Source organism: Scyliorhinus torazame, chromosome 3 (assembly GCF_047496885.1).
Source record: "Scyliorhinus torazame isolate Kashiwa2021f chromosome 3, sScyTor2.1, whole genome shotgun sequence".
NCBI lineage: Eukaryota > Metazoa > Chordata > Chondrichthyes > Carcharhiniformes > Scyliorhinidae > Scyliorhinus > Scyliorhinus torazame.
In genome coordinates this window covers 186,620,472-186,640,214 of record NC_092709.1, presented here as the reverse complement: position 1 = coordinate 186,640,214, position 19,743 = coordinate 186,620,472, and the positions used below count along the sequence as shown (strand labels likewise).

At 49.6% G+C, this 19,743-nt stretch overlaps 1 protein-coding gene across 1 annotated transcript in view; it reads left to right on the top strand.

The window, feature by feature from the left end:
* Nucleotides 1-19,743, top strand: part of ugdh (UDP-glucose 6-dehydrogenase) — a 55,756-nt gene that overhangs the window by 29,866 nt on the left and 6,147 nt on the right. Inside the window, exon 10 of the mRNA XM_072496591.1 lies at nt 7,224-7,315. Coding sequence (XP_072352692.1) covers nt 7,224-7,315 — 92 coding nt within the window. The remainder of the gene's footprint in view (nt 1-7,223; nt 7,316-19,743) is intronic.

Genomic DNA, 19,743 nt, shown 5'->3' with positions numbered 1-19,743 from the left:
ACCGGCCCCAGTATCCCCGAGAACTTTTTATATAAATCTACTGGGTACCCGTCCGGACCCGGGGCCTTACCCGCCTGCATGGCCTTCAAGCCCTCCACGATCTCTTCCAGCCCAATTGGGGCCCCCAGCCCTTCTACTCGCTCTCTGTCCACCGTTGGGAAATTCAGCCCCTCCAAGAAGCGCCTCATCCCCTCCGGCCCCGCGGGGGGTTCCGACCTGTACAGCCTGTTGTAAAAATCTCGAAACGCGTTATTCACCCGCACCGAATCACCAACCAGGTTCCCCTCACTGTTCTTTACTTTACTTTCCCTATCTGCCGCCCTCTTCCTAAGCTGCTGTGCGAGTATTCTACTGGCCATCTCCCCATGTTCATAAATCGCCCCCCTTGCCTTTCTCAACTGCTCCACCGCCCTCCTTGTGGTCAGCAAGCTAAACTCCGCCTGCAACCTCCGCCGTTCCCTTAATAGCCCTGCCTCTGGGGTCTCCACATACCTCCTATCTGTAGTATCTCCTTTACCAGTCGGTCCATCTCTGCCCTGTCAACCTTCTCCCTATGAGCCCGGATCAAGATCAGCTTTCCCCTGACCACCGCCTTCATAGAACATAGAAAATACAGCACAGAATAGGCCCTTCGGCCCACGATGTTGTGCCGAACCTTTGTCCTAGATTAATCATAGATTATCATTGAATTTACAGTGCAGAAGGAGGCCATTCGGTCCTTTGAGTCTGCACCGGCTCTTGGAAAGAGCCCCCTACCCAAACTCAACACCTCCACCCAACACCAAGGGCAATTTTGGACACTAAGGGCAATTTATCATGGCCAATCCACCTAACCTGCACATCTTTGGACTGTGGGAGGAAACCGGAGCACCCGGAGGAAACCCACGCAGACACGGGGAGGATGTGCAGACTCCGCACAGACAGTGATCCAAGCCGGAATCGAACCTGGGACCCTGGAGCTGTGAAGCAATTGTGCTATCCACAATGCTACCGTGCTGCCCTTAAGAACAAATAAATCTACACTATATCATTTTACCGTAATCCATGTACCTATCCAATAGCTGCTTGAAGGTCCCTAATGTTTCTGACTCAACTACTTCCACAGGCAGTGCATGCCATGCCCCCACTACTCTCTGGGTAAAGAACCTACCTCTGATATCCCTCCTATATCTTCCACCTTTCACCTTAAATTTATGTCCCCTTGTAATGTTTTGTTCCACCCGGGGAAAAAGCCTCTGACTGTCTACTCTATCTATTCCCCTGATCATCTTATAAACCTCTATCAAGTCGCCCCTCATCCTTCTCCGTTCTAATGAGAAAAGGCCTAGCACCCTCAACCTTTCCTCGTAAGACCTACTCTCCATTCCAGGCATCATCCTGGTAAATCTCCTTTGCACCTTTTCCAAAGCTTCCACATCCTTCCTAAAATGAGACGACCAGAACTGTACACAGTACTCCAAATGTGGCCTTACCAAAGTGTTGTACAGCTGCATCATCACCTCACGGCTCTTAAATTCAATCCCTCTGTTAATGAACGCAAGCACACCATAGGCCTTCTTCACAGCTCTATCCACTTGAGTGGCAACTTTCAAAGATGAATGAACATAGACCCCAAGATCTCTCTGCTCCTCCACATTGCCAAGAACTCTACCGTTAACCGTGTATTCCGCATTCATATTTGTCCTTCCAAAATGGACAACCTCACACTTTTCAGGGTTAAACTCCACCTGCCACTTCTCAGCCCAGCTCTGCATCCTATCTATGTCTCTTTGCAGCCGACAACAGCCCTCCTTACTATCCACAACTCCACCAATCTTCGTATCGTCTGCAAATGTACTGACCCACCCTTCAACTCCCTCATCCAAATCATTAATGAAAATCACAAACAGCAGAGGACCCAGAACTGATCACTGCGGTATGCCACTGGTAACTGGGATCCAGGCTGAATATTTGCCATCCACCACCACTCTCTGACTTCTATCGGTTAGCCAGTTCGTTATCCAACTGGCCAAATTTCCCACTATCCCATGCCTCCTTACTTTCTGCAGAAGCCTACCATGGGGAACCTTACCAAATGCCTTACTAAAATCCATGTACACTACATCCACTGCTTTACCTTCAACCACATGCTTGGTCACCTCCTCAAAGAATTCAATAAGACTTGTAAGGCAAGACCTACCCCTCACAAATCCGTGCTGACTATCCCTAATCAAGCAGTGTCTTTCCAGATGCTCAGAAATCCTATCCTTCAGTACCCTTTCCATTACTTTGCCTACCACCGAAGTAAGACTAACTGGCCTGTACTTCCCAGGGTTATCCCTAGTCCCTTTTTTGAACAAGGGCATGACATTCGCCACTCTCCAATCCCCTGGTACCACCCCTGTTGACAGTGAGGACGAAAAGATCATTGCCAACGGCTCTGCAATTTCATCTCTTGCTTCCCATAGAATCCTTGGATATATCCCGTCAGGCCCGGGGGACTTGTCTATCCTCAAGTTTTTCAAAATGCCCAACACATCTTCCTTCCTAACAAGTATTTCCTTGAGCTTACCAATCTGTTTCACACTGTCCTCTCCAACAATATCGCCCCTCTCATTTGTAAATACAGAAGAAAAGTACTCGTTCAAGACCTCTCCTATCTCTTCAGACTCAATACACAATCTCCCGCTACTGTCCTTGATCGGATCTACCCTCGCTCTAGTCATTCTCATATTTCTCACATATGTGTAAAAGGCCTTGGGGTTTTCCTTGATCCTACCCGCCAAAGATTGTTCATGCCCTCTCTTAGCTCTCCTAATCCCTTTCTTCAGTTCCCTCCTGGCTATCTTGTATCCCTCCAATGCCCTGTCTGAACCTCGTTTCCTCAGCCTTACATAAGTCTTCTTTTTCCTCTTAACAAGACATTCAACCTCTCTTGTCAACCATGGTTCCCTCACTCGACCATCTCTTCCCTGCCTGACAGGGACATGCATATCAAGGACATATTCAGTGCTTCCCAAACCACCGCTGCCGAAGTTTCCCCCGTGTCATTGACCTGCTGGTAGCTCTGAATGCATTTCCTCAGCCGCTCGCACACCCCTTCATCCGCCAACAATCCCACATCCAACCTCCAGTGCGGGTGCTGGTTACTGTCTTTACTAACCTGCAGGTCAACCCAGTGCGGTGCACGGTCTGAGATTGTAATCGCCGAGTACCCCGTGTCCACCACCCCTGCCAGAAAGACCCAGCTCAAAATAAAAAAATCAATCCGGGAGTACACTTTATGCGTGTGTGAGGAGAGCTTCTTCGCCCTCGGCTGGCCAAACCTCCATGGATCCACTCCCCCCATCAGCTCCATAAACCCTCGTAGTTTGTTTGCCATTGCTGGCACCCTGCCCATTTTCGAGCTTGACCGGTCTAAGCCTGTGTCCATAACTGTATTGAAATCCCCTCCCATGACCAACCTCTGCGAGTCCAGGACCGGTATCTTCCCCAGCATCCTCTTTATAAACTCCACATCATCCCAATTTGGTGCATACCCATTTATGTATACCACATATTCATACCACCTGCACCCCCTCCAGTTTCCCACTAACCATAATGTACCGACCTCCCACGTCCGAGACTATTCTACCCGCCTCAAACACCACCCGCTTATTAATCAGGATCGCGACCCCTCTAGTCTTTGAATCTAGTCCCGAGAGAAAGACCTGACTGACCCAGCGTTTCCTCAGTCTAACCTGGTCCGTTACCTTAAGGTGCGTCTCCTGCAACATCACCACATCCACCTTCAATCCCCTAAGATGCGCAAACACACGTGCCCTTTTGACCGGCCCATTTAACCCTCGAACATTCCAGGTGATCAGCCTAGTTGGGGGGCTCATTGCACCCCTCTCCGCCGATCAGCCATCCCCTTTTTTAGTCCCGCCACCAGCCTGTGATCCGCGCCTCCATCTGTCCATCCCCAGGCAGCCCCCGCCCCCAACCTCCTCTCTGTCCCTCAGCCCAAGTCCCTCCCTCGCCAGCAAAACATTCACCCTCCTTCCTCCCCGTAGCAACAACACCCTGTAACCCAATCGCTTTCCTAAGCCAAACATATGCACACACCACCAGCTTGGTAGTCCCCATCCCCAGATAATCTCCCACCTATTGTTCCCTCCCCACCCTCCCCCCGCTCATGCAAACAAACTCCACCATCAAACAATCCCCACACAATTGCCCAACAGAAAAACACCAAGATCAAAACTAGTACACCTCCATCCCCCAACAGTGCAAATGAGAACCTAAACTCACCCAGCTCTACTGCTGGTTCCAAGCAAAACGAAAAACTTCTTCCAAAAACAGAGAAACAAAACAGAGAAAACAGAAACACGAACATTGCAGCCAAATTCAAAAAGTTCTCAGTCCTTCGTCAGCCCTTCTTTCTTGCAAAGTCCAACATGTCCTCAGACGACTCAAAGTAAAAGTGCTGATCCTCGTGCGTGACCCAGAGACGGGCTGGGTATAACAGTCCAAACTTCACCCTTTTCTTGAAAAGGATCGTCCTCATCTGATTAAAGCCTGCTCTCCTCCTGACCACCTCCACACTCAGGTCTTGGTAAACCCGCAGGATGCTATTGTCCCACTTACAGCTCCGTGTCTGCTTGGCCCACTGCAGAATACGCTCCTTATCCGAGAACCTGTGGAATCTCACCACCGTATCCCTCGGGGGATCTCCCATTCGCGGCTTCTTCCAGGTGCTGTGTGCGCCCTATCCACCTCCAAGGGCCGGGAGAATGCCCCGTCACCCAGCAGCTTCTCAAACATGCATGCGACGTATGCCCCAACGTCTGTTCCTTCGGACTCCTCCGGGAGCCCGACAGTTCTTATGTTCTGCCGGCGGGACATATTCTCTAGGTCCACCACCTTCTCCAGAAGCTTCTTTTGCTGGTCCCTCAGCATCCCCACCTCCAGCTCCACCGCAGTCTGATGCTCCTCCTGCTCAGTCAGCGCCTTCTCCACCTTCTGGATCGCTCGATCCTGGGTGTCCAACCTGAGCTCCAGCCGCTCAATCAACGCTTTTATCCGGTCCAAGCAGTCCCGTTTCTGCGTAGCAAAGTCCTCCTGGATGACTTGCATCAGCTGCTCCATAGACTGCTGGGTCGACAAGCCCGAGGTTCGCCCCTCCGCCATGCTATCCCCTGTTGCAACTACAGCCCAAGTCTTCTCTGTCTTCTTATTTCTGCCCTTACGAACACTTCTAGTCCTTTTCTCCATGCACCAAAGTGGGAATTCAGTAGAGAATTGCAACTGACATCCTTTCTGCAATTCAAGTCCGTTAAAAGATCGGGGTAAAAGGTCCAAAAGTCCATCCAGAGCAGGAGCCACCAAATGTGCGACTTGCTCCTTCATAGTCGCCACCGGAAGTCCCAAAAGGACTGAATCTTAACACTGTCCATAAACAATGTTTATAATCACGCTCGACTACCAGGCACTTCGGAGATGTAGCAGGATCAAACCTGTGCCTAAGTCTTGGCATTATAAGCAGACAGTGTAGTATCTTGAACTGGGTCTCCTTCATTTTATTGCAAACCTAAATTTCACTGGTATAGTCACGTATAATACACATGTCTCCTTGTCAATCTTGATTGCCGAATATTTTTCCCGAGACTGCAAAGCACCCACCGTGCTAGTGCAGGATCTAGAATTTAAAATAACATAGAACTTACTAATTAATTGTTTAGGCTCCACAGAATTTAGGATTATTTCTACCGGGGAAATTGAGGAGTCCAAGACGTAATGTTGTCTTGTTAAACTCCTTAATAGCTGCAGCCACCTCATCCTTAGTGATGGAAGCATTAAGAACTCTGAAATTTCAAAATTCAGCCTGGTTCTTACTTGCATTATCAATTTGACACCCGTCGCCCACGCTCTTTCTCTGCTTCCCCTTTACTCATTAATCTCTTTCATCATCTAGGGAGCTCTGGCTTTGATTGCCCTGGTTTCCACCTCATAGAAAGGTACCTACCTCACCAGTACCTGAACTATCTGCTGTTTAAAGGCAGCCCATTGTTTGGTTACACTTTTGCCAGTTAATCGTTAATTCTAATTTACATGCAGCAGATCCATGGTCAACCCATGGAAATTACCCCTCCTTCAATTGGGTACATTTACTCTCATTAGCTCCTTGTTCTATTCCATTGCTATCTAAACCCAATGAATTTATTATCACAGGTCCCTATCGCTACTGACACTTGACCCACTCAACCCATCTCATTCCCCAGAACTAGATATACCAATGGCTTATTGGTCCAGGCATTTACTGATCAAGAAAATTCTTCTGAAACAATTCAGAAACTATTTCCCATTTCTTCCCTTTACACTAATATTATCCCAGTTTTTTTTAAATTTCTGAAAATTATTTTAAATTCATTTTCTGCATTTTTGCCCATCTCTAATTGCCTTTGAGAAGGTGGTGGCGAGCTGCCTTCCTGAACCGTACACCTATAGTGCTGTTAGGGAGGGAGTTCGAGAATTTTGACCAGACGGAATGGCACTTTGTGGGGGTCTCCCAGGGGATCGGAGGCCCCCAGCTGCATGCCCTTTGGGCAGGGTGGTGCCCTGTTACTGCTGGTGCCACCTGGGCATGCTGGCAGTGCCAGCGGGGAACTACCAAAGTTTACAGGTGGCACTGCCAGGGTACCAGGTTGGCACTGCTCGAGGTCTGGAAGGTGGAGGGGATGAATCCCAAAGCCTCAGGTACCTTGGGAATCTGCCCATGAGAGTGAGACTTACTGCCTCGCTCTAATATGCAGATTTGCCAAAAAGTGATCCCGCCCACTATGGGCGGGATTCACACCGCAACATCTCGCGAGATCACGTTGGATCTCACAAGGCGCAGTGAGCTGGGTCATTCCCGGGAGCGGGGTCTCCTGGCTTTCATCGGCAATGCTGCACCGTGCCAAGCTGCTTTTCCGGCACACCATGGCCATTGGATCGCTCTCATTATTTCCCAGGAAAATTAATTTTTAATTTATTTCCAGATACACCTTGTAACATTACCATGCTCCATGACATTAACATATAACTAAGCTTCATTAAATTTGCTCATATTGAACATTTCAGCACTTCTCATAAATTCTAAAGCTAACAATTCAGGCAATGATTCAAAATTTTTACAATGCGGAGAGATGGCCATATAAATTTAAGCTAGCAATGAAGATATTAGCTACAATAACTGTGATCAACCTTTTCTTAACACATAGTGCCTTGCTTGGTCACTATCTGCACTGATGCGTACGCAGCCTGTGATGGAGCCCATGCCATTGTCATCTGCACTGAATGGGATGAGTTCAAGGTAAGAGGCAACCCTATGAAAGATGAGCTACTAATCAAATCCTGTTTGCAACGTGCAAAATTATCCTCAATTATTCTGGAAACACGTTTTAAGAAGCTTTAGAAATAAAATGCTAGACATTACCTGGATCAGGTTAGATACATTCCACAAAGGCAAGAAAGTCGGGGTAAACCTGTTTGGCCTCGACTGGAGTATTGTATCCAGTTCTGGACACCATGCTTTAGGAATGATGCATTAGTGAGGATGAAGAAAAGAATCACCAAAATGGTCCCGAGGATGAAGAACTTCAGTTACGTAGAGAGACTGGAGAAGATGGGACTGTTTTCCTCAGAGAAAGTTAAGAGGAGATTTGGTCAGGGTATTCAAATTCACGAGAGGCCTGGCTGGAGTAGACAGGGACAAACTGTTCTCTTTGGTGGAAGCATCAAGAACCAGAAGACACTAAAAAAAGCAACAGGAGGAAAAGCTTATGTACAGTGAATAATTACCTGCTCTGTAATGCACTGCTTGAGAGTGTCGTGGAGGCAGATTCAATTGTGGCTTTGAAAAGAGAATTGGATGTTTATCTGAAGAGGAAAAGTTTGCAGGGCCATGGGAAAAAGGCAGGGCTGAATTGTTCTTGCAATGAGCTGGCACGGACATAATGAGTCAAATGGCCTCCACCTAGGCTGTAAACATTCTGGGATTTGTTTCAGACAAGGAAAGGACAGAGGAAATAGGCAGGGCTCTAGTTAATATTTCGAATGAGCTACATAAATATTACCACTTTATGAGGAAAGAGGTTAGGAATTGAGTCAAGTTTATAAAACACTATGATGGTGGGTGGAATTATACAGCCCGTTTGCTAATGCTCATTGGGAGGGTTTAAACTAGTTCAGCAGGGGCTTGGGAACCTGAATTGTAGCTCCAGTATACAGGAGGTTGAGGGTAGTGAGGTCAAGAGTAAGGTTTCAAAGTTGCAGGAGTGTACCGGCAGGCAGGAAGGTGGTTTAAAGTGTGTCTTCTTCAATGCCAGGAGCATCCGGAATAAGGTGGGTGAACTTGCGGCATGGGTTGGTACCTGGGACTTCGATGTTGTGGCCATTTCGGAGACATGGATAGAGCAGGGACAGGAATGGTTGTTGCAGGTGCCGGGGTTTAGATATTTCAGTAAGCTATGGGAAGGTGGTAAAAGAGGGGGAGGGGTGGCATTGTTAGTCAAGGACAATATTACGGTGGCAGAAAGGACGTTTGATGAGGACTCGTCGATTGAGGTAGTATGGGCTGAGGTTAGAAATAGGAAAGGAGAGCATGCAAGCAGGGAAGGCCCCAGGACCAGACGGGTTCCCGGTGGAGTATTACAGAAAATATGTGGACTTGTTGGCCCCGTTGATGGTGAGGACGTTCAATGAGGCCAGGAAAGGGGGGACTCTACCCCCGACGATGTCGGAGGCGACGATATCGTTAATTTTGAAGAGGGATAAAGATCCGTTGCAGTGCGGGTCCTATAGACCCATTTCATTGTTGAACGTGGACGCCAAATTGTTGGCAAAGGTACTGGCATCGAGGATAGAGGACTGTGTCCCGGGGGTGGTGCACGAAGACCAGACAGGGTTCGTAAAAGGGAGACAACTGAATGTTAACGTGCGACGACTATTAGGGGTGATAATGATGCCCCCAGTGGAGGGGGAGGCAGAGATAGTGGCGGCAATGGACGCAGAGAAGGCATTTGATAGGGTGGAGTGGGAGTATTTATGGGAAGTGTTAAGGAGGTTTGGGTTTGGGAACGGGTTTATTAGCTGGGTTAGACTTCTTTATGGGGCTCCAACGGCAAGCGTAGTTACAGGTCGACATAGATCGGAGTATTTCCGACTATATAGGGGAACAAGACAGGGATGCCCGCTGTCTCCATTGTTGTTCGCATTGGCAATTGAACCTCTGGCCATGGCGTTGAGAGACTCCAGGAAATGGAGAGGGGTGATTAGAGGGGGAGAAGAACACCGAGTCTCGTTATATGCGGATGACCTATTGTTATACGTGTCGGACCCAGCGGGGGGAATGATAGAGGTTATGCGAATTTTGAGGGGGTTCGGGGATTTCTCGGGGTATAGGCTAAACATGGGGAAGAGTGAATTATTTGTGATACATCCAGGGGACCAGAGTAGAGAGATAGAAGGCTTACCGCTAAGGAAAGTGGAAAGAAACTTCCGATACCTGGGGATTTAGATCGCTAGGAGCTGGGGAACCTTGCACAGACTTAATCTGACACGGTTGGTAGAACAAATGGAGGAGGACTTCAAGAGGTGGGACATGCAGCCTCTATCGCTGGCGGGCAGGGTGCAAGCAATTAAGATGACGGTCCTCCCGAGGTTCTTATTTGTATTTCAATGTCTCCCTATACTAATCACTAAGACCTTTTTTAATAAAATAGACAGGAGCATCACGAGCTTCGTGTGGGCAGGGAAAGTTCCGAGAGTAAGGAGGAGGTTCCTTCAGCGTAGTAGGGACAGAGGAGGATTGGCACTACCGAACTTGGGCGATTACTATTGGGCCGCCAATGTGGCAATGATACGTAAATGGATGATGGAGGGTGAGGGAGCGGCGTGGGAAAGACTGGAGAGAAAGTCCTGTAAAGGGACGAGTTTAGAGGCGCTGGTGACGGCGCCGCTACCGATCTCACCTAAAAAGTTTACCACGAACCCGGTGGTGGCGGCAACATTGAATATCTGGGGACAGTGGAGGCGACAGAGGGGGTTGCGGGGAGCCCTGGTGGGGTCCCCAATCAGGAACAACCATAGGTTCGCCCCAGGAAGAATGGATGGAGGATTTCAGAGCTGGTTCCAGTTGGGAATTAGGAGGGTGGGAGATTTATTTATAGATGGGACTTTTGCGAGCTTGGGAGCATTGGAGGAAAAGTATAAGTTGCCCCGGGGAAACTTCTTGAGATATATGCAGGTGAGGGCATTTACTAGACAACAGGTGAGGGAATTTCCGTTGCTCCCGACACAGGGGATACAGGACAGGGTGCTTTCAGGGGTGTGGGTCGGAGAGGGCAAGGTGTCAGAGGTTTACCGAGAGATGAGGGAAGAGGGGGAGGAGTCGGTGGGCGAACTAAAAGGAAAGTGGGAAGAAGAACTAGGGGAGGAGATAGAGGAGGGTATGTGGGCTGATGCCCTAAGCAGGGTAAATTCCTCTTCCTCATGCGCCAGGCTTAGCCTGATTCAATTTAAGGTGCTACATAGAGCACACATAACGGGAGCAAGATTGAGCAGGTTCTTTGGAGTGGAGGACAAATGTGGGAGGTGTGGCGGGAGCCCGGCAAACCACGCACATATGTTTTGGGCATGCCCGGCACTGGAAGGGTATTGGAAGGGAGTGACGGGAGTGATTTCGCGGGTGGTGAAGGCCCGGGTCAAACCAGGCTGGGGGTTAGCTCTATTTGGAGTTGCGGAAGAGCCGGGAGTGCAGGAGGCGAAAGAGGCCGCGCTGTGGCCTTTGCGTCCCTAGTAGCCCGGCGCAGGATCCTACTCATGTGGAAGGAGGCGAAACCCCCCGGACTGGAGGCCTGGGTAAATGATATGGCGGGGTTCATTAAACTGGAGCAGATAAAGTTTGCCCTGAGAGGATCGGCTCAAGGGTTCACCAGGCGGTGGCAGCCATTTCTCGACTACCTAGGGGAATGTTAGAGGGAAGACAGATGACCAGCAGCAGCAACCCAGGGGGAAGCGGGGGGGGGGGGGGGGGGGGGAGGGGGGGGGGGTTAGTTTAGGTCAAAGATAAAGGGGTTTTGTTACTTGTGTATTGTTTAAAATATCTGTATTGTTATTGTTGCGTTTGCTTTGTAAGAGGGGAAAAATTGTTGTTTGGGAAAAAATTTTCAATAAAACATTTATAAAAAAAAAGAAATAGGAAAGGAGAGGTCACCCTGTTAGGAGTTTTCTATAGGCCTCCGAAAAGTTCTAGAGATGTAGAGGAAAGGATTGCAAAGATTATTCTGGATAGGAGCGAAAGCAACAGCGTAGTTGTTATGGGGGACTTTAACGTTACAAATATTGACTGGAAACGCTATAGTTTGAGTACTTTAGATGGGTCCATTTTTGTCCAATGTGTGCAGGAAGGTTTCCTGACACAGTATGGAGATAGGCCAACGAGAGGCGAGGCCGTATTGGATTTGGTACTGGGTAATGAACCAGGACAGGTGTTAGATTTGGAGGTAGGTGAGCACTTTGGTGATAGTGACCACAATTCAATTATGTTTACTTTAGTGATGGAAAGGGATAGGTATATACCACAGGGCAAGAGTTATATCTGGGGGAAAGGCAATTATGATGCGATGAGGCAAGACTTAGGATGCATCAGATGGAGAGGAAAACTGCAGGGGATGGGCACAATGGAAATGTGGAGCTTGTTCAAGGAACAGCTACTGCGTGTCCTTGATAAGTATGCACCTGTCAGGCAGGGAGGAAGTGGTCGAGCAAGGGGACCGTGGTTTACTAAAGCAGTCAAAACATTTGTCAAGAGGAAGAAGGAGGCTTAAGTAAAGATGAGACATGAAGGTTCAGTTAGGGCGCTTGAGAGTTACAAGTTAGCTAGGAAGGACCTAAAGAGAGCGCTAAGAAGAGCCAGGAGGGGACATGAGAAGTCTTTGGCAGGTAGGATCAAGGATAATCCTAAAGCTTTCTATAGATATGTCAGGAATAAACGAATGACTAGGGTAAGAGTAGGGCCAGTCAAGGACAGTAGTGGGAAGTTGTGCTTGGAGTCAGAGGAGAGGTGCAAAATGGATATTTTTCGTCAGTATTCACACAGGAAAAAGACCTAGGATTCTCTGGGAAGCTAGGGAGGAGATTGCTGAGCCTTTGGCTTTGATCTTTAAGTCATCTTTGTCTACAGGAATAGTGCCAGAAGACTGGAGGATAGCAAATGTTGTCCCCTTGTTCAAGAAGGGGAGTAGAGACAACCCCGGTAACTATAGACCAGTGAGCCTTACTTCTGTTGTGGGCAAAATCTTGGAAAGGTTTATAAGAGATAGGATGTATAATCATCTGGAAAGGAATAATTTGATTAGAGATAGTCAACACGGTTTTGCGAAGGGTAGGTCGTGCCTCACAAACCTTATTGAGTTCTTTGAGAAGGTGACCAAACAGGTGGATGAGGGTAAAGCAGTTGATGTGGTGTATATGGATTTCAGTAAAGCGTTTGATAAGGTTCCCCACAGTAGGTTACTGCAGAAAATACGGAGGCATGGGATTCAGCGGTTTGGATCAGAAATTTGCTAGCTGGAAGACGACAAAGAGTGGTGGTTGATGGGAAATGTTCAGACTGGAGTCCAGTTACTAGTGGTGTACCACAAGGATCTGTTTTGGGGCCACTGCTGTTTGTCATTTTTCTAAATGACCTGGAGGAGGGCGTAGAAGGATGGGTGAGTAAATTTGCAGATGCCACTAAAGTCGGGGGAGTTGTGGACAGTGCGGAAGTATGTTACAAGTTACAGAGGGACATAGATAAGCTGCAGCGCTGGGCTGAGAGGTGGCAAATGGAGTTTAATGCAGAAAAGTGTGAGGTGATTCATTTTGGAAAGAATAGCAGGAAGGCAGAGTACTGGGCTAATGGTAAGATTCTTGGCAGTGTGGATGAGCAGAGAGATCTCGGTGTCCATGTACATAGATCCCTGAAAGTTGCCACTCAGGTTGAGAGGGCTGTTAAGAAGGCCTACGGTGTGTTAGCTTTTATTGGAAGAGGGATTGAGTTTCGGAGCCATGAGGTCATGTTGCAGCTGTACAAAACTCTGGTACGGCCGTATTTGGAGTATTGCGTGCAATTCTGGTCGCCGCATTATAGGAAGGATGTGGAAGCATTGGAAAGGGTGCAGAGGAGATTTACCAGAATGTTGCCTGGTATGGAGGGAAGATCTTATGAGGAAAGACTGAGGGACTTGAGGCTGTTTTCGTTAGAGAGAAGAAGGTTAAGAGGTGACTTAATTGAGGCATACAAGATGATCAGAGGATTGGATAGGGTGGACAGTGAGAGCCTTTTTCCTCAGATGGTGATGTCTAGCACGAGTGGGCATAGCTTTAAATTGAGGGGAGATAGATATAAAACAGATGTCAGAGGTAGGTTCTTCACCCAGAGAGTAGTAAGGGTGTGGAATGCCCTGCCTGCAACAGTAGTGGACTCACCAACACTAAGGGTATTCAAATGGTCATTGGATAGACATATGGACGATAAGGGAATAGTGTAGATGGGCTTTAGAGTGGTTTCACAGGTCGGCGCAACATCAAGGGCCGAAGGGCCTGTACTGCGCTGTAATGTTCTATAAGACACTAAGTCATAGTAGCAGAAGGAGGCCATTTGGCTCATCGAGTCTGATCCTCCACTTAATGATATCATGACTGATCTGATATGAAAATCCTCAAGTCCACTTTTCCGCCTTATCCCTATAACCCTTGATGATTCCCTTACTGATTAAAATCTGTCTGTCTCAACCTTGAACTTAGTTAAAACAGCCCTCTGCGGTAAAGAATTCCACAGATTCAATACTCTCTGAGAGAGAAAATTCCTCCTCATCTCTATTTTAAATGGGTGACCTCTTACTCTGAGATTATGCCTTCGGCTTGAGACTCTCCCACAAGGGGAAACAGCCTCTCAGCATGTACCCAGTCAAGGCCCCTGAGAATTCTATACGTCTCAAAAAGTTTGTCTCTCATTTTTCTAAACTCCAAAGAGTACAGGCCCAACCTACTTAACCTCTCCTCATAAAAAAATCTTTCCATAACCAGGATCAACCTCGTGAACCTTCTCTGGACTGCGTGCAATGCCAATATATCTTTCCTTAGATTTTTAAAAATAAATTTAGAGTACCAAATTCTTTTTTTTCCAATTAAAGGGCAATTTAGCATGGCCAATTCACCTACCTAGCACATCTTGGGGGCGAGACCCACGTTGACACAGGAAAAATGTGCAAACTCCACACGGACAGTGACCTGGGCCGGTATTGAACCTGGGTCCTCAGCACCGTGAAGCAGCAGTGCTAACCACTACGCTACCGTGCTGCCCCCTATCTTTCCTTAGATAAAGGGACCAAAACTGTTCACAGCATTACAGGTGTGGTCTTACTCGGGCCTTCTATAGTTTTAACAAGACTTCAACATTCCATTTGCCTTCCCAATTACCTGCAGAACTTGCATGCTAGCTTTTTGAGATTTATGCTCAAGGACCCCCAAATCCCTCTGTGCTGCAATTTTCTCTATTTAAATAATATTCAACTCTTTTATTCTTCTTACCAAAGTGCATAACTTCACATTTTCCTACATTATATTCCATCTGCTAAGTTTTACCCATTCACTTAACCTGTCCAGAACCCTCTATGGACTCTGTGTCATCCTCACCAATTGCTTTCACACCTATTTTTGTGTCATCCGCAAACTTAGCAGACCCCAGCACTGATCCCTGTGGCACTCCACTAGTTGCAGATTGCTATCTTAAAAATTCCCCTCTTAAAATCAACTTTCTGTCTACTACTAGTTAGCCAATCCTCTATCCACACTAATAATTTTGGGCAGCACGGTAGCATTGTGGATAGCACAATTGCTTCACAGCTCCAGGGTCCCAGGTTCGATTCCGGCTTGGGTCACTGTCTGTGCGGAGTCTGCACATCCTCCCCGTGTGTGTGTGGGTTTCCTTCGGGTGCTCCGGTTTCCTCCCACAGTCCATAGATGTGCAGGTTAGGTGGATTGGCAATGATAAATTGCCCTTAGTGTCCAAAATTGCCCTTAGTGTTGGGTGGGGTTACTGGGTTATTGGGATAGGGTGGCGGTGTTGACCTTGGGTAGGGTGCTCTTCCCAACAGCCGGTGCAGACTCGATACGCTGAATGGCCTCCTTCTGCACTGTAAATTCTATGAAAAATTCAATCTATACTATCCCCAACACCATGCGCTCTTATCTTATTAAGTATATTTAATGTGGTACCTTATAGAATGCTTTTTCTAAATCCAAGTATATTATAGCCACTGGTTCTCCTCTATCTACCCTGCTCATTACCACGTCAAAGAATTTGAATACATTTGTCAGGCATGATTTCCTCTTTTTGAAGTCATGCTGACTCTGCTTGATTATGTTATGTATTTCTAAATTATCTGCTATTACATTTTTAAAAATATATATTTTTATTCAAATTTTTACATATTTACAGAAAAAAGAAAAACAAAGAACACATAAATAACGACATCACAAATTTCCCCAATATACAAACCCCCCAATAAGCAATAATAAACACAGTAGTAAACACAAAGTACACCCCCCCACCCCTCCGGGTACTGCTGCTGCTGACCACCTCCCAACGCTCCGCTGGAAAGTCTAGGAACGGTTGCCACCGCCTGAAGAACCCTTGCACAGACTCTCTCAGGGCAAATTTTACCCTCTCCAATTTAATGAATCCTGCCATATCGCTGACCCAGGCTTCCACGCTTGGGGGGCCTCACATCTTTCCACATTAACAGAATCCTCCGCCGGGCTACCAGGGACATAAAGGCCAGAATACCGGTCTCTTTCGCCTCCTGCACTCCCGGCTCGTCCGATACCCCAAATAGTGCTAACCCCCAGCTCAGCTTAACCTGGGTGTTCATCACCTTAGACATCGTCCTTGCAACGCCCCTCCAGAACCCATCCAGCGCCGGGCACGCCCAGAACATATGGGCGTGATTTGCTGGGCTCCCCGAGCACCTCACACACCTGTCTTCCATCCCAAAGAACCTGCTCAGCCTCGCCCCTGTCATATGCGCTCTGTGAAGAACCTTAAATTGTATCAGGCTAAGCCTGGCGCAAGAGGAGGAAGAATTAACCCTACCCAGGGCGTCCGCCCATGTACCCTCGTCTATCTCCTCCCCAAGCTCCTCCTCCCATTTACCCTTTAGCTCCTCCACCGAGGCCTCCTCCTCCTCCTGCATCTCCTGGTAGATGCCGAGACCCTGTCTTCTCCAACCCACACCCCCGAGAGCACCCTATCCTGGATCCTACGTGCTGGAAGCAGCGGGAACTCCCTCACCGGCCGTCTTACAAATGCCCTTACCTGCATGTACCTGAAGGCATTTCCGGGGGGAAGCCCAAATTTTTCCCCAGCGTCTCAAGGCTTTCCAACGTCCCATCTATAAACAGGTCCGTCATCCTTCTAATTCCTGCCCTGTGCCAGCTCAGGAACCCTCCATCCAGTCTCCCTGGGACGAACAGATGGTTCTCTTGGATCGGGGACCAAACCGAAGCCTCTACCCCACCCCTGTGGCATCTCCACTGCCCCCAAATTTTCAAAGTCGCCGCCACCACCGGACTTGTGGTGTACCTAGTCAGTGGGAGCAGCAGCGGTGCTGTCACCAGCGCTCTCAGACTCGTGCCCACACAGGACGCCATCTCCAGCCTCTTCCACGCCACCCCCTTCCCCTCCATTACCCACTTGCGTATCATCGCCACATTGGCAGCCCAGTAGTACCCACACATATTAGGCAATGCTAACCCTCCTCTGTCCCTACTCCGTTCCAGAAACACCCTTCTCACCCTCGGGGTCTTTTTCGCCCACACGAATCCCATGATGCTCCTGCTGACCTGCTTAAAAAAGGCCTTAGGGATCAGGATGGGGAGGCACTGTAATACAAAAAGGAACCTCGGGAGCACCGTCATCTTAACCGACTGTACCCTACCCACCAAGGAGAGTGGCAGCATATCCCACCTTTTAAACTCCTCCTCCATCCGCTCCACCAGTCGCGTCAAGTTGAGCTTGTGTAGGGCCCCCCAGCTCCTGGCCACCTGGATCCCCAGGTACCGAAAACTCCTTTCCACCCTCTTCAATGGAAGCTCGTCTATCCCACTTCCCTGGTCCCCTGGGTGTACCACGAAGAGCTCACTCTTCCCCATGTTGAGCTTATACCCGGAAAAGTCCCCAAACTCACGGAGGATCCGCATCACCTCCGGCATCCCCCCCTCTGGGTCCCCCACATACAGTAACAGGTCATCGGCATACAACGATACCCGGTGTTCCTCCCCTCCCCCGATCAGCCCCCTCCAGCTCCTGGACTCCCTCAAAGCCATAGCCAAAGGCTCAATTGCCAATGCAAATAGCAGGGGGGATAGGGGGGGCACCCCTGCCTCATCCCCCGGTACAGCCAAAAGTATTCCGACCTCCTCTGATTTGTGGCCACACTCGCCACCGGGGCTTCGTAAAGTAGCCTAACCCAACTAATGAACCCCTCCCCGAACCTCCTCAACACTTCCCAAAGGTACTCCACCCTATCGAAGGCCTTCTCCGCGTCCATCACCGCCACTATCTCCGCTTCCCTCTCCACTGCAGGCATCATGATTACGTTAAGGAGTCTCTGCACATTGATATTCAGCTGCCTTCCCTTCACAAAATCCGTCTGGTCCTCGTGAATCATCCCCGGGACACAGTCCTCAATTCTGGTAGCCAACACCTTCGCTAACAGCTTCTCGTCCACGTTGAGGAGCGAGATTGGCCTATACGACCCACACTGTAATGGGTCCTTGTTACGCTTCAAGATCAGCGAGATCAGCGTCCTGGACATCGTCGGGGGTAGGGCCCCACCCCCTCCCTCACCTCATTGAAAGTCCTCACTAGTAGAGGGCCCAGCAGGTCCATGTACTTCCGGTAAAATTCCACCGGGAACCCATCTGGACCCGGTGCCTTCCCCGCCTGCATGCTCCCCAGCCCCTTAGTCAGCTCCTCCAACCTACCGGTGCCCCAAGCCCGGCCACCTGCTCCTCCTCCACTCTCGGGAACCTCAGCCGATCCAAAAATCGACGCACCCCCCCCTCCTCCGTCGGGGGCTCAGACCTATACAGCCCCTCATAAAAGTCTCTAAATACCCCATTTATTCCCACTGCACTTCGCACCATGTTTCCCCCTCTATCCCCAACTCTCTTGCTGCCTCCCGCTTCCGAAGCTGGTGTGACAACATCTGGCTAGCCTTCTCCCCGTACTCATACACCGCCCCTTGCGCTTCCCTCCACTGCACCTCTGCCTTCTTAGTGGTCAACAGGTCGAACTCGGCCTGGAGGCTTAGTCTCTCCTCGGGGACCTCTGCATACCTCCTATCCACACTTAAAATCTCCCCCACAATCTCTCCCTCTCTCTCTTCTCCTTGTGGGCCCCAGTGGAGGTTAGCTCTCCCCTAATCACCGCCTTCAGCGCCTCCCAGATCACCCCCACCTGCACCTCCCCATTATAGTTAGCCTCTAGATAGTTTTCAATATACCCACGGATCCACCCGCTCACCTCCTCATCCGCCAGCAAGCCCACATCCAGGTGCCACAGTGGGCGCTGGTCCCTCTCCTCCCCTAGCTCCAGCCAATGCAGGGCATGGTCTGGGATGGCTGTGGCCGAATACTCCATGCCCTCCACTCTCGGAATTAGTGCCCTGCTCATAACGAAGAAGTCTATCTGGGAGTAGGCTTTATGGACTTGGGGAAAAAAAAGAAAATTCCCTGGCCCCCAGCCTGACAAACCTCCATGGGTCCACTCCTCCCATCTGGTCCATAAACCCCCTCAGCACCTTGGCCGCCGCCGGCCTCTTACCCGTCCTGGACCTGGAGCGATCCAATACTGGATCCAGTACCGTGTTAAAGTCCCGTTCCCCCCCCCATTATCAAGCGCCCTGCCTCCAGGTCCGGAATCCGGCCCAACATGCGCCGCATAAATCCAGCATCGTCCCAATTTGGGGCATACACATTCACCAAGACCACCCGCATCCCCTGCAGCTTACCGCTCACCATCACGTACCTACCTCCATTGTCTGCCACGATGTTCAGCGCCTCAAACAACACCCGCTTCCCCACCAAAATCGCCACCCCTCGATTCTTTGCGTCCAACCCAGAGTGGAGAACCTGCCCTACCCATCCCTTTCTCAGCCTAACCTGATCTGCCACCCTCAAATGCATCTCCTGGAGCATAACCACATCTACCTTCAGTCCCTTCAGTTACGTGAACACGCGGGCCCTCTTGGCCGACCCATTTAGGCCTCTCACATTCCAAGTTATCAGCGCGATCAGGGGGCTTCCGGCAACCCCCCCTACTGATTAGCCATCCCCTTTTCTAGGCGAGCCACGTGCCCGGGCCTCCCACCCTCTCCATTCCCCCCAGCGGCAGACCCCCGCACCGACTCTCTCTCTGAGCTCCAGCTCCCCTTTGGCCAATGCAGCAGCAACCCAGTTCCCCCCTGTCCACCAAGCAGTGGAACCGCACCAATACCGTCCGCGGCGGCTCTTTAGACTTGGGCCTCCTCGCCAGGACTCGGTGGGCCCCATCCAGCTCCAGGGGCCTCAGGAAGACACCCGCGCCCATCAACGTGTTCGCATCGTGACCATGTATGCTCCAGCATCCGACCCCTCCACTCCCTCCAGGAGACCCACAGTCCACAGTTTCTTCCTCCTCGACCGATTCTCCAT